The sequence below is a fragment of the Glycine soja genome, chromosome 17, assembly GCF_004193775.1.
Source record: "Glycine soja cultivar W05 chromosome 17, ASM419377v2, whole genome shotgun sequence".
NCBI lineage: Eukaryota > Viridiplantae > Streptophyta > Magnoliopsida > Fabales > Fabaceae > Glycine > Glycine soja.
In genome coordinates, this window is record NC_041018.1 from 11004070 (window position 1) to 11017098 (window position 13029).

The 13029-nt window shown below is 29.2% G+C and overlaps 1 protein-coding gene across 1 annotated transcript; it reads right to left on the reverse strand.

Annotated features, from left to right (window-relative positions):
* Nucleotides 1-9355: 9355 nt before the first annotated feature.
* LOC114394269 (ACT domain-containing protein ACR8-like) lies at nucleotides 9356-12782 on the reverse strand. The gene is made up of 7 exons (XM_028355949.1): nucleotides 12316-12782; nucleotides 11600-11645; nucleotides 11381-11495; nucleotides 11222-11289; nucleotides 10557-11123; nucleotides 10367-10471; nucleotides 9356-10164 (listed from the first exon to the last, which is right to left on the reverse strand). Exons 1-7 carry the CDS (start codon nucleotides 12378-12380, stop codon nucleotides 9802-9804), a joined length of 1329 nt encoding a protein of 442 aa, XP_028211750.1. The 5' UTR covers nucleotides 12381-12782; the 3' UTR covers nucleotides 9356-9801.
* Nucleotides 12783-13029: the final 247 nt, after the last annotated feature.

Sequence of the window (13029 nt, forward strand, 5' to 3'; positions counted from 1 at the left end):
AATTTAATATTATATATATATTAATATATTAGGAACTACAATTTTCAGTAAGGGTTTTGATAAACAATAAATTAAATATTTATTTTAAAAAGTAATTTATATAAATTGTTTTTATAATTAAAATAAAAAATATCCAAACTATTATTATACAAGTTTTAAGTTATTTTCATAATCAAAACAATATTATTATAATAAATTAAAAGCAATTCATAGATAAATCAGAAACTATTAACACAAATATACTTTATAAATAACTTTCCTAGATATATCCATTGGTGGACCTACATTATGCGCAGGGATGCACTTGCATCCCTTAATTTTTTAAAATTCACAATTATTTTTTTTTTACAAAAATTATAAGTAAAATCATATGTTTTTGTATTTATTTCTTTTATATTTGAATAATGAAACCCTCTGATTTCAATATTTTTTTATAATTTGTCTTCACTAGTCTTGGGTACATCACTGGATATATCATAAATAATGATAAATAATAAATAAACGATAAATAATTTTTTTCTTCAGATGATACTAGTGGAACTTTCTTTTTTTCTTCCTCAAACTGTATTCAATATGGTTTTCCACTAAAAAAAATATACAGAGTACATTTAAATAATAATCATTGATATGATTATGATAATTAAATATATATCCCTAATTTTGCGTACAGTTTACTCCTGAAACTTTTTTCTTTTTAAAATAATATTATCTCATTAATCTAAATATAAGTAAATAGGGATAGCTCTTGTGTCCAAGTACATCACGTGCTTATACGACCACTGGTTGTTAGTGGTTGCACATGGAGTATAAAATTGAGTGCCCCCTCCGCTTTAATGGTGTTAATTATCTTTTCCCGATATATTGGTTTATTTTAAGCATATAGTGGAATCATGCCTGTTTGAAACTCGGAGGTTAGAGCTTAGAAAGAAAAGATTTGATTGTGTAAAGGAAAAACTAATCACAATTACTTTAAGGTCCCGTTTCAGTTTATTTTTAGTTGTCATTTCGATTTTTTTTAAACAATAACACGTTTTTAGTTTTTAAATTTTAGTTTTTGTTTTTTTTTATTTTTAGTTTTAATTTTTCTTTTGAAAGTTTTCTATTCTATTAAAATTAGTTTAAAAGTATTTTTATAATAGTGATAGCAATAGTCACAATTGACAACAATATTGACGATGACAACAAAAGTGATAATAATGATAATAATTATGATGTTGATGATAATGGTGATGATGGTGTCAATGATTATGGTGATGACGGTGACGGTGATACCAAAATTGATCATTTAAATGTATGAAGGGGTGGTGTTGATGACTTTTTTAAAACTAAAAATCAAATCCATAATTTTTGTTCTTGGTTTCGAAAATGGTTGCAAGTAAAAGCGTTTTGAGAATGAGTTAAGTTGTTCCACCATTAAAGCCATTCTCCACCTCGACGTCACACCTCTCCATGGCAAATCCAAGCATCTATCTCACCCCATATTGATTGTGTTTCCCTCGAAGCCAAATGGGTAAGGAGCGACAACACAAGTTTCTTCAGTGAAGGAAGCTTTGTCTTTATTGAACACAGATGGGGACGGTTAGATCGTTTTGAACCGTTAAAAAAATATTATCTAAAATGTTATAAGGGTAAAAAACATAACAAACCTAATTTGCAAGAATTTTTTTAAGGATAAAAAACAAAAAAAAATACTAAATTGCAAAGACTAAAAGAGGTAGTTTTCAAAAGCATATTACACATGTGAAGAAGAGAAGTGCTTAGACAAAAAGTTGAAGTTCAAATTCAAGAAAGTCTATAGCAGTTAACAACAAATATCAAGCGAAGATAATCAAAGCCATTTGAATTAGGTAGTCAGAAAACTATTATACACATGTCAAAATTCTATATTTCATCCATTAATATTAGAAATATATAAATAAGACCCTTGACAATCATTTTTCATTAGATTGAATCACTATCACTCAAATCCTCATACACCACTCACACTACTCATACGAAAATGACTATTGATTCGAAAGTCACGATGTATGTATTCATCATATTTTTAATGAATTTTTTTGTTTACTTTTTTGTATTTCATTGAACCCTTACCTCTATTCAATCTTCATTTCTTTTCTAAATTTTACTTTTATCTGATCTTGGTCTCTTATTATTATCGAAATCATTATTATTGAAACTACTACTAAAACTATTTATACAAAACTATTAAGATGGATATTAGTATTAAAATTCTAATAACTATTTTCGATAACACTTAGACAATCCTCTTAAGTTAAAAACAACTATGACACAAGGCTTTTTAATAACACACACACACACACACACACACAAGGTTTTTTAATAAGTCTAAGCCTGGTCTATTTAATTCAATAGGCTTTTAAAAAAATCTAATCCAAACCTTTTAATTAAATAGGTCATTCCAGATCAGGCTTTATGTAGGTTAAGTCGTAGGCTCCTGTAGGCCGGTCTGGTCTATTCCCACCCCTACTCACGAATAATCCACTACACTTTTTTTTTATAATTTTACTTTATTTATATATTTTAAACAAATTATATATTAAGTTTTAATTGTATTTTAATTCATACAATATATAAATATAATGAATAACAAAGAAATGAAAGTTAAAAAATTAATAACTCGATTATATTTTTAGTTAAATGTATATTTTAAGTTTGTTATTTAATTATTTAACTATTAAGCTAATTGATTTATATTTTAAAAAATTATAGCAATAAAATCTTTAATATATATTATATATGTATATGTTGTGACAAAAAAATTGTCAAAAAAATATATATAATACTTGTACCCGTACTCATATCCAATTTAAGTGGATATTCTCCATCAAATTCGGGATAAGTCTAAGGACGATACCCACAAATGCAAGATTATTTGTTATGCCTATTAAGAGTTATTTTAATAATTAATTTTATCAAATAATTTTAATTCAATTAGTATGTTTATCACATTGTAATTTTAACTAATTTTTCAGCTATTTTTTTCAAATACGCCTTTTATATCTTTTTCTAAAATTCTCATTTCATTTAATTTTAGAATCTTAGCATAATGAAACATAAAAAATAACTACTAACAATACTCCTAATCACATGAAAACAAATTAAAAATTATTTTCATTAAAATAAATCAAAATACAATAAATATTAGTCTTAGCAAATAATAATACGTATAGATACCCAACAAATATTAAAGTTACCATCAAACATATTGTAATATTATATCCAAATTCTACGTACCCTTTTCATCTCTACTAGCAAACAGTACTTGTTCTTTTTTTAGTGTTATATACAAAATGCTATAATAGATAATAAAAAAATCGCAATAAACTTGAAAATATTTTTAAACAAGTTTTAGTGAAGTCACCAAAAAAGAAATATGTTAAAGAAATTAGGATGCGATAAGAACGAACTTGATTTTTGTGCTTTTATTATTAAAAAATATAATAATCTTATATAAGGTGACGAGTATTGATTGCACACTAGCTTTCCGCAACTATAAGTTTTTTAATTGAATTGGCTTGTTTGCTTTCTTGTTTTTATTGATTATATATTTATGTATATTATATATTCTGCGTTTGCCCCCAAAGTTTCGACTTCTTTTATTTATTTATATAATAATAATTTTATTTTAGTTGATAAAGGGACCTAACTTATAAAAGCGAAAGATGATTAAAAAATTATATAAGTTTCTAGGTGACATTAGAAAATTACCGCTCCAATTTACAGACAATGAATGAGGATTAAGGAGAGCTTCGTCAGTGGAGGTCTTTGTCAGAAAAAGTATGGCCGTGTAATATGAAAAAAGGAATTTTATAATTTTGTATTATCATTTTTAAAGAATAATTCTGTATTATCATAAAATCATGCAGTCTTATATTTAATAAGTTTAAGAAGGCAAATGTTTTAATAATATATGAACTTATGGAAACCATATTATTTATTTATAATTTTGAGTACTTTGTATTAGATTTTAAATTTGAAATCTACTGTTGTCATTGTAAAAATATACTATATGAGAAGCTATGAATAAATGAATTAGAATTAGAATAATTTTTTTTATGAATTTAATTTATTAATGATTTGTTGCTAAGGAGACAGTTAGCAAAAATTCAAAAGGGCTGTGATCTAAATCTACATCTAATTATATGTGGATTTCTTACCAATAATTTAACAGTATTTTTTAATTTTTTAATTTTTTTTTTTATCTTTTGACTGTCATAAGTGTCAAGATCATCCTCAAATGCGTAGCTGCCAATTAGATTTTTTTATTTTTTTTTACTGAAATGCCAATTAGATACTGAATCTGGAATTATTTGGAATATTAGCCAAGGAGAGTGTTGAGATTCCAATGTTCGTACTTTAAGTCAAATTTTGCATTGTAAATTTGATCGATCCGTATATATTTTGTAAGCTTCTCTACTTCTGGTTTCCTCCTCCCCTTAAATTTTCAATGAATCAAATTACGTACGAACAATGATACAATGCAAGTAGGACTTTAGACAAAGCGGATTAAAAAAAAAAAGGACTTTAGACAAAATGCATGTAAATACTTAAATATGTTTTACGATTTTATAAAAAAAAATACTTTTTGTTTTCATTCATTCTATATATTTATTTTTAATTCTAACAAAAAAAAATATAGAGAGTTGGTTGAATCAATTTGACTGAAACCAAACACCACACTATTCATTTAACCATGAAAACCGGCCTGATAAAAAATAAAGCAGTTCGAAATCGAATAAATCATAGACGTAACTAATTTCGACCAGATTCCTTAAAAAAATTTGGACCAGATTGTTGGATTTTTTTCAAATTTTAATTGGGCTTAATGCATTTTTAGTGACTCAAATATTATAATTGTGTGATTTATAAATATAAAAATATTTATTTATTATAAATATTAATCATATAAAATAAATATAATACACAAACTAATACTAATTTATTATAGTTTTGAGATACGTATCAGTTTTAACTTTTAAGAAAAACATATCGTAAAATTCCTTATGTGTGCCATGTGAAAGTGTAAAATTTAGCATCAATGCACCTATAACCTATTGTTGGAGACATGGTAGATTTGCATTACCTGGGTTTTGGGGCCTATAACATACGTTTCCTTGTGTATAGGTTATACTCGACTAGTTAAAACCAAATTTAAAACCTGATCCAATGCTTGAATTGAATTTGTGCCCAAAAAAAAACTATTACTTTGTTAAAGTGAGGAGTATAACAAATAAAAAAAAAACTCATCAATTAAGTTTAATGAAATTTCATTTTATTCACAGTTAAATTGAAAACAATGATATATTAATTATATGATTTATAAATGTTATATTATCCATCAAGAAAAATTCTACATAATTAATTTAACTCAACCTAAGTTTATTATGTATGAGATAGCGATTTATAAAGAAAAAAATATGTAAGAGATATTGACTAACCCTATCTTCGGATTGCAAAAAAATTTAAAAAATCCTTAAACAGAAATTTAAAGTAACTATCTATTTTCAGTAAAAAAAAAATTTATTTTCAAAATTAAAAAATAGTATTTTAGTTTGTGCAAAACACAAGATACATGTTTATTTAGAAAAGTAAAATTTATAATAAATATTTTTAATATATAATTTATATTGTAATTAGAATTTATAATTGAACATATAAAATATATTTTAGATTTACAATAAGTAATTTATATGGTGATACAAGATTATTTTAATTATTTATAATTTATTTAAAATTATAGAAATTTAATTTAAAAATAAAGACAAAAAGGTAGATTAAAAGAGGTAAGCGGTTAAAAGATTGAATATATGAATAAAAAAAACTAGGGTGATTTAAGATCACTGAGAACAAATTTTGGGGCCTAATTGTTAAATCGAAATAATTAAAAAATAAAATTAAGAAATATATTTGAAAGGAATAAAAAAAATTGAAAAATTCAATTAAATCTCAATATATTATATTAAGATGATAACTCCTAAAAAAGTCAATTATGGAGAGAAAAAAACTTCTAAAAATGCTCTTCTTAAGAAATTACTCCTAAAAACACTTCCATTGCAAGAATTATAGGAAATAGAAAGAAGCTAAAATACTTAGGGCCCATGGCCCATGATGATTCATTGAACAAGTTCTAAACAATAGAAAAGGCAGGCTTCGTGATTCCCACGAATAGGTAATTCGGCCCGAGACTGCAATAGCCAAACCTATAACTTCAAAATCAACCAAAAGCCCGACACTGAGATCAACACCGTTGCTCCATCCTAGTTTAAATCACCAAGGCCCTTGCTTTGTGCATTATTATTATTATTTTATTTTTACTAAATTAAGGTATCTCATAACTAAAAGTTATGAAATTAACTTTAAGACCTAGAAATCATTGAAATGAATTTTTTCTCTTTCGATAATTTTTTCTTATACATACAAATAGAAAATTAAATCTCTGTCATCATGTAGCAATAGTGCTAAACTTTGTTGGTTTTTGTGCAATATTTATATTTATATTATATTCTAATATAGATAAAATATTTAACATAGAACATGCTGAAACATTGGAGGTGTTGTAGTCTTCAAGAAATGAAAATTAAAAAATGTGCAAGACAGACAGGTAGGCACCCCGCCGTCTGTCTTTTCTTCCGCCTTCTTTGAATGTTTTTCCTCTTTTATGATTCTATATAGCATCTAGCCCTTTTTCTTTTTTGTTTGGAGCACTTACATCTCATTAAGATTTTTTTTTTTTTTACGGGTACATTAATATTATCATTCATAATTTTCCTCCTGCTAATGTTGATTTAATAATTGGTGTAACTTTTACTTCAAAAGTAATGGTAATATACAACTTCAAAAAACAATTGGTATATTGTGCATATGAGACATGAGATAAGCGAAAGAGTAAACGATAGTACTATTTTTTTTTCAAACGTGAGGATGAAAGGAATATATATATATATATATATATATATTGAAAAGACTATTTTGTCTTGCATAATATTTAGCTGTTAATAAGGAATCATTTTAATTATTTTGGATCAATTTAAACTACTTTGGACACTTATCATATTCCAATACCTTTTTTCGTTGGATTTATAATTTTATTTAGAATCAATAATTAGAAGTGGACATTTTAAAATATCAGTTGGAATAAGTTATTTTTCTAAGTTTTCCAAACATTTTTTATTTCATTTTAAAAGACCATAGTTGTTAAATTATAAAAAAAATGTAATTAAATATTAATCTTAAAAATTAACGCGAGAAAAATGTTTTATTTTTCACTTACCGAGCATACAAAAACAAAGATAAAATTTAAAAAAAATACTGTATTAATTTTCTGAAATACTAATAGATAAGATAGAGCTGTTCAAAACAATTAATATTTTGAAATGAAAGGAATAAAAAAAAATAAAGGATAACTATTCATGTTTAAAATAAATAATGTTTGGCATATTGATTTCGATAAGTTTCAAAAAAATCATTTGTTTATATTTTTCACCTTAGCAAGTTTACTTGAGTAAAACGTAAGCGTGACCCTAAACAAACCGCAACAAATAAAGAGTCAAATTATATGGTATCGACTAACGATAAACAAATCCTTTGTCCAATGTCATGGTTTCTATTAAACAAAACAACATGTCTCGCACCTCATAGACATAGAGTGATTTTAATCTTTTAAATTATAAATGTATGAATAAATATAACCTCAAAAACAGAAAAAAAAACAATTATAAAAAAAACAGAAAAAGCCAATATAACCGTTCCTTAAGAAAATAATGGTCCCACATTTGTATTTTTGAAAGAAAGTTTATCATATAATTTTTAAATTGTTTTATTAGTTAATTTCAAGTATCAGACAAAAAAAACATTTATTTTTTCCAAAAGAAAACTATTAGTTTCGACTAGAGTTGACAAACTAACTTGATGTAATTTGGGGACTTGAATCATTAATTAATTTAATGAAACAAATTAAAATTTCACTTCGCTAATTAAATGAGTTAAAGTTAAACTAAGCATAATTCAATTTTTTTAGTTCATAAACTAGTTTGTGATAAAAGTATGATCGGATTGGATTTCAAAAATCTATATTTGATTCAAACTCAAAATTTAAAGTTGAAATTAAACATTTCATCAATAGGTTTGGATTAGGTCAGTTGGCTCAACTTATTTAGTCATCTTTAGCAAAGATTGAATGAGAGGTAAGGAAATGGTGAAGGAATCTACCAAAAGAGAATAACATCTTCTGGGAACTTAAAACTAAAACTAAAAGACTTTTTTTTTTCTATTTCCAAAAGTGAATGTATAAAGTTTTAAAATTCATTTAAAAGAATGTTTTAACCCACTTTTATCCAAACAAAGTTTGTTTTCAAAATAAGTTTGAAAACAAACTATAAAAACCTACAACCAATCCAAACAAGACCCAATTTTTAAAATCAATTCCCAAACATCTAAGTTATTTTGCTTTTCTACTTTCATTTTTTTTATATTACTCATGTTCTTTCTTTTACTTTTCACGCCATTCCCCCCCCCCACTTATGCTATCTAAAAGTTAATTAGTTTATGAAAATTGGTAGTAGCAGTTGTTATTTTTTTGTCTTTTCACAACTTCACATACATCGGTAGCCTTTTATAGACTTATTTTTGGATCAAGGATAAAAATTAGATACACTTTTTTAAAATGTTTGTGTTGTTTTAAATTGAAATTTTATCTTGGTAAGTCACAAAATTAAGTTTGACATTTGGGATTGTCATTGATTATTAAGATAAAATTATAATTTTATTTACCACAAAAAATACTTATAAAACTGTGTTTAAATTTTATCTTTAAATAAAAATACAATTATCTCATAAATACCTTGCGTAAATTTGAGACGAATCTCAAATATATAGGAAAATTAAATATCACAAACGGGGAATGAAGATAAAATAAACGAAAATCATCTAAGATTGTTTCCCCAGCAACTGGCCCTTATGCTAGACATTGTTTAATTGGATAATGGATAGTGACTGTCCTTGAACCAATTTACTACGAGTTGTGCCTTTTGCGTAAAACGGATGTTACTAGATTGTACGTGCATTCACTTACTTCCAGCGTCAACTAGCATTCTAGCAATGCCAGAGTTAACAAAATCTCATAATAAAGATAGTAGCCTCTGTAATTTAATGCTAAATTTTTTTCACTTGACCTATTCATGAGTTTTTTTTATATGAAGCCTAAATGGAACAAATAACATTCGTGTAGTAGCCATAAAGCTGTGCACCCCATAAAATGAAAAAAAAAAATGTTGAAAGGAGAGATATCTTATCCTCCACACCAACGTAAATGGTGACTTAAAAAACAACACCCATAAAACTTAAATAGCGTGCATAAAGACATTAAATTAATAATGATATTAATTGATACGCCGTTATGTACAAATTTTGTGCTGTAGTGTATGAACCAAATTTGTTCTGCCTCTACCTATTCTGTGCCAACAAAGAATCCAATAGTCCTCTACTAGTATATTTAAATTTTACCATGGCCGACAACCTCTTTTGCAACTCCAAACTCTCTTAAATACTTCCCCCTCTTCACGCAGAGCATTTAAAAGGGTGGGGACACAATCCCCTCCAGCTGTATATGAATCAGTTTTCACCTACCAAATCCAACCCCAACCAACGAACAACAACTACTATCACCAAATCCCCCCTTCACTTTTTATGTACACAAAGCCCAAACCTCAAGCAAAGAATATTTGTGCTCTGAAAGTGGCAAATATCTTCCCACACTACTAAATTCCGCCCCTTTCTGCTTTTTTAAGAACAAGATTTTATCAAACCCAAATTGTAAAGATTCCTTCTCACGAGGCTCCCCAGACACAGTAACACTGCCCCACCAACCCCAACTGGTTGATCCTCCCTTTCTGCCTTCTCATGGCATACCAATGGCAACTCCTTGACTTTTAAATTGCTTAACCCTACTTTCTGCCTTACAGATTCCACGATTTTTGGATCAGCAGGGTATCCTATCGCATCTGTTACATAGAAAACATTTGATGCCATGTCCCCTATGGTAGATATCTCTGCCCTTGTCACATTCAGCCCATTTTCTCGGAAAGTTCTCATCACTTCTGCAAGAAGTCCTTGTCTGTCTTCGGTGCATAACTCTAGCCTAACACCCTGTATCCAAAAAATTAGCAGTTAATTAATCTTAGGCATTGCAAAGGGTCACAATAATCTAAGAAAGACCAAGGAAGTCTAGCTCAGATGATTATGCAAGATGGGTGAGTTATTGTAAATTATCTAGTATCTGTCTTCGATTCCATGGATAATAATAATAATAATAATCTAACAAAGAAAAGTGAGAAAAAGGATACTATACCTCAAATGCCCTTCTCTCCACTGCAGCTTGCAAGCATTGAATCACACGGTGTCGCTCTGGTTCTGAACTAATTGGGGTGCCATCCTTGTGTCTTATATAAAACTCCTGTAGTGAAAATCATTTAACGTTAATTTAGCATATGAACCAAGTTAAGGAACAAAATAAAACACAATTGATATCTAATAATTACCAGATACGCTTGGTCGATTGTTGTCTTGATAGTGGCATGGAACACAACATATTCCATTTCTGTCAAATTGCACACGACATCAAACAAAAGCTTAACTCGATCTTTGCACTGAACATTGACGACAGAATAACCCCTTTCTGCCCAATTTTGGACGGTGACAATTGGGGTATCAGAAGAGAATTTGAAAATGGGATTCCTCTGGTAATCACGGTCAGTGTACATCATTTGGTGCAACCTTCTTTCGGCATGCAAAACAGCATTAGTGACGGAAGTTTTTGCATTCCTAATATCGTTGTCACCCTTTAAAACATTTCTCAAACGTGCTTCAATGGTACTGATTCTCTGAGAGTCCTCAATAGGAGTCTCAGAATTGGAGTCTTTCACGTAGATTAAGGAGGCAATCCGGCCATTGTGAGTCCAAACCTTAGCATCGACCACATCACATTGCTGTTCAGCCAGAACAGCAAACACCTCCGAAAGAAGACCAACGCGGTCAGTGCCGGTTAATTCAAGGATCGTGAGACCGTTTGAGTGACTGGTTTTTCCATTGTGAATGCTACCAAGTGACTGATACATAACACAAACACAATAACCCAGAACTACATTAGTTGGCAAATCAATTTTAATCAATAACATTCAAGTTAATTATTAGCCACAATTAATACCTGTTCAATATAGCTTAAGACGCTCTCATCTGTGAGCTTGTTTCCGTTTTGATCCGTGACATGGAAAACTGTAAATTGAATTCAATGCAAGGATTGTCAGTGAAACCGGAATAAAAAATTGCCAATAATGTAAAGAAAGAGAAAGAAAAATTAGCTTACCATCCATGAACCACCTGCCATCAGAAGAAATGTAAGCCTTCTTAATTGAAAGGTTAAGATCAGAGAGAACTTGTACGGCATCAATAAGGATCCCATGCTTTCTGGCGCTATCAACCTACAAATTTTATCAAACATAGTCATTAGTCTTTTATTTTCACGATTTAGATGAAAACCAACAATCCATGTAAGAAAAATGATGGATTTTCGGGCGGGGGTTACCTTGACTATTGTCGCAGTGGAGCACACGGCATTGTCTATGACAACCCTGTTTCGTTGTGAATGGTCAAAGTCAGCGCAATTAAACATATTTTATGCCAAATTTCTAGGGCTTAATAGATAAAATAAAAAAGTAAAGTAATGTGAACGAAATGAAGAAAAACATTCTGGAAGAAAAAGGGGCAATTGAGTCATGAGACACGAAAACCAAAGAAAAGTCAGAAAATTGTTAAAATACAGTTGTCGGTACAAATCAATTTGAAAAAGGGGTGTGGATTAGATGAAACATGCTTTTCTCCGCCTTCGAGATGTTCACGATTTTTGACACATTCTTACAACATTAGAAAAAATAAATTATTAAACCCGAGGCACGCAAAAAAAGAAGTTGGAAGTTCGAATCGGTGCACGATGCATCTCACGAAACAATAACAATGTAAAATAAAATTAAGAATATACAAACAGACAAAATAGCAACTAATTTCAAAACATGATGCAGTTCTACAATGAAAATTCATAGTAAGAGGCTCAGAATAATGAAGAGAAAAAAAAGGGGATTTTGAGAAAGAGAAAGAAAAGAAGAACAATTAACAAACAAATTGTAGAAGGATTTTAAGAAAACTATAAACCACAACAACAATCACATAATCAGGGGTAAAAGAAGAATAACAGAAATAACCTCGAAGACAAAGAACAACGAATGAAATTGAGAGACAACAAACCTGGGGGTGCTCATGCGAATTACGAGTTTCTCGTACTCATCGGTACATGCTGGCCACTCCATCATTTGTGGAAAAGTATGTTGCGAGCTTGAATGAGAAACCCAGCGAGGAAAGAATAACCCTCTGCTCAGCACAGGGAAAAGGTAAGAGGTATTAAATACTAACACTACTTGCAGCCACCCGAAACGACGTGAACCGGTGAATCGAAACGTTTTGCAGTAAATACTCGTGATATGGGTGTCTGAGTCTTAAAGCTCAGCGGAAGTTATATATAGTAGACATTAAAATTCCAAACGGTGGCTTTTAATGCACTACCTCCTTCGATCAAATCGCCATAAACAACTCTTACCAAACTCGCTATAGTATGCGTTGTTGTGAGAGTGTGCGAGAGTTACTATTCTCTCTCTCTCTTTCTTTCTTTCTTCTTGCAAGCCTCTGCCTCTTTCTAAAACGGCACATATTACCTATTTATATTTATGGCATTTAATTCCCATCTTTATTGTTTTATTTGTTTACTTATTTAAATAGGTAGAGAGAGAGGGAGAGAGGTTCGGTGACAAACGCTTGCCTGCCCCTAATTCTGCCCGTGATGACCGGAGTTACTGTTTTTTTCACTGTTTGGGACACAGCAGCAGGTAAATCAACCAACCACGACGAAACACCAATCAAGGGTAGTTACGGTCCAGCTGGGACGACACGTGGAATTTCCTTGCT